Source organism: Bombina bombina, chromosome 2 (assembly GCF_027579735.1).
Source record: "Bombina bombina isolate aBomBom1 chromosome 2, aBomBom1.pri, whole genome shotgun sequence".
Lineage (NCBI taxonomy): Eukaryota > Metazoa > Chordata > Amphibia > Anura > Bombinatoridae > Bombina > Bombina bombina.
The window spans coordinates 520,518,607-520,520,005 of NC_069500.1; the positions used below are offsets into that span (position 1 = coordinate 520,518,607).

Below are 1,399 nucleotides of genomic sequence, written 5' to 3' on the forward strand. Positions count from 1 at the left end.
TAATATTTTAGGGTCTTTAAATAAATTATGGGCTCCTATTTTATTATAAAAACAAATTTAAAAAAAACATTAATGGAAATGTGTTTTTTTTTTCTAAACATCAAATAGATTGTATGCAATTGTCTTGTATCTGATATTTCAATATTCATGTAGAATTATATTTGACTGCCTGATTGCCTTTTTTGGCAAATATATTATATAACAAAAAGGCTATTCAGGGTTTTCTCTAGGCCATTATGTTAAAATAAAGTGTTAGAGTCATTAGTAATATATACTCTGCTGGGACTGATTTGCATTTAATATGCAAATAAATCTTACACTTCCTAATTAAATCAGTTAAGAATCTCATTGCTCTTTAGTTGTTATCTTTCATTCTGAACTTTGCTGCACATTAGATTATCTGTTTTGTTACGAAATATGCAATTAGTAATATTTCTCCTTTTTGCCACTTTCTCCTGTAAGTGTTTGCTTATGATCCCTATGTGCACTGATGTTTTGTGTGGTCCAGTCCTGTATTTAACAGTTTTAATGTTCTTCTTTCCTCAAGGTGTCCTGTCACAGGTAACACTGACTGAGTCCGGACCAGGTGTCCTGAAGCCTTCACAGAACCTTTTTCTGACCTGTAGAGTCTCCACTTCTCTGAGCGGTTACTGGTGGATCTGGGTTCGTCAGATCCATGGAAAAGGTTTGGAATGGTTGGCACAAATACATAGTGATAAGAGCACTTACTTCTCACAGTCACTGCGCAGTCGACTAACAATTACAATAGACACCTCCAAGAATGAATTCTACCTGCAGGTGACAGATATGAGACCTGATGACTCAGGGACATATTACTGTGCAAGACACACAGTGAGAAAGAGAAGTGATACTTCAGGAAAATACCACATGGTCTAAAATCAGACAGAATAACAATTCAGTCTCATTTCCTGTTGATTTATAATAGAAAATAATACTGGATTCTCTACTGAAACCAGGAAATAAAAAATAAGAGAAAGGGGTAAATCTCCGAGGATGTGGTTATTCACTGACCACAAATACAGGAAAATTGCTTAAAGGGCCATAATACCCAAATGTTTAAACACTTGAAAGTGATGCAGTATAGCTGTAAAAAGCTGACTAGAAAATATCACCTGAACATCTCTATGTAAAAAAAAGATATTTTACCTCAAAAGTCTGTCAGTGGCCACATCCCATTGTAAAGGACTTCTAAGCAACAAATCAGTATGTCTGTCCCGGGACAGCTAAGGGAGTGAGTTTTCGTGCACACTCATCTTATTTCCCTATTCAGTGTAAGGAAGTTTACAATGAAATCTCATGAGAGTTAAGTGAAATCTCACAAGATCACAGTAAAAGAGTTCATGACCTCAGCACTGCTGATGCTGATTGGCTGCTGTTC

General features: G+C 35.7%; 1 gene segment (V, D, J or C); it reads left to right on the forward strand.

The window, feature by feature from the left end:
- The first annotated feature begins 382 nt into the window (after positions 1-382).
- LOC128647163 (immunoglobulin heavy variable 4-38-2-like) lies at positions 383-897 on the forward strand. The segment is given in 2 exon segments: positions 383-457; positions 548-897. Coding segments are annotated over 2 exon segments (390 nt in total).
- The last annotated feature ends 502 nt before the right edge of the window (positions 898-1,399 follow it).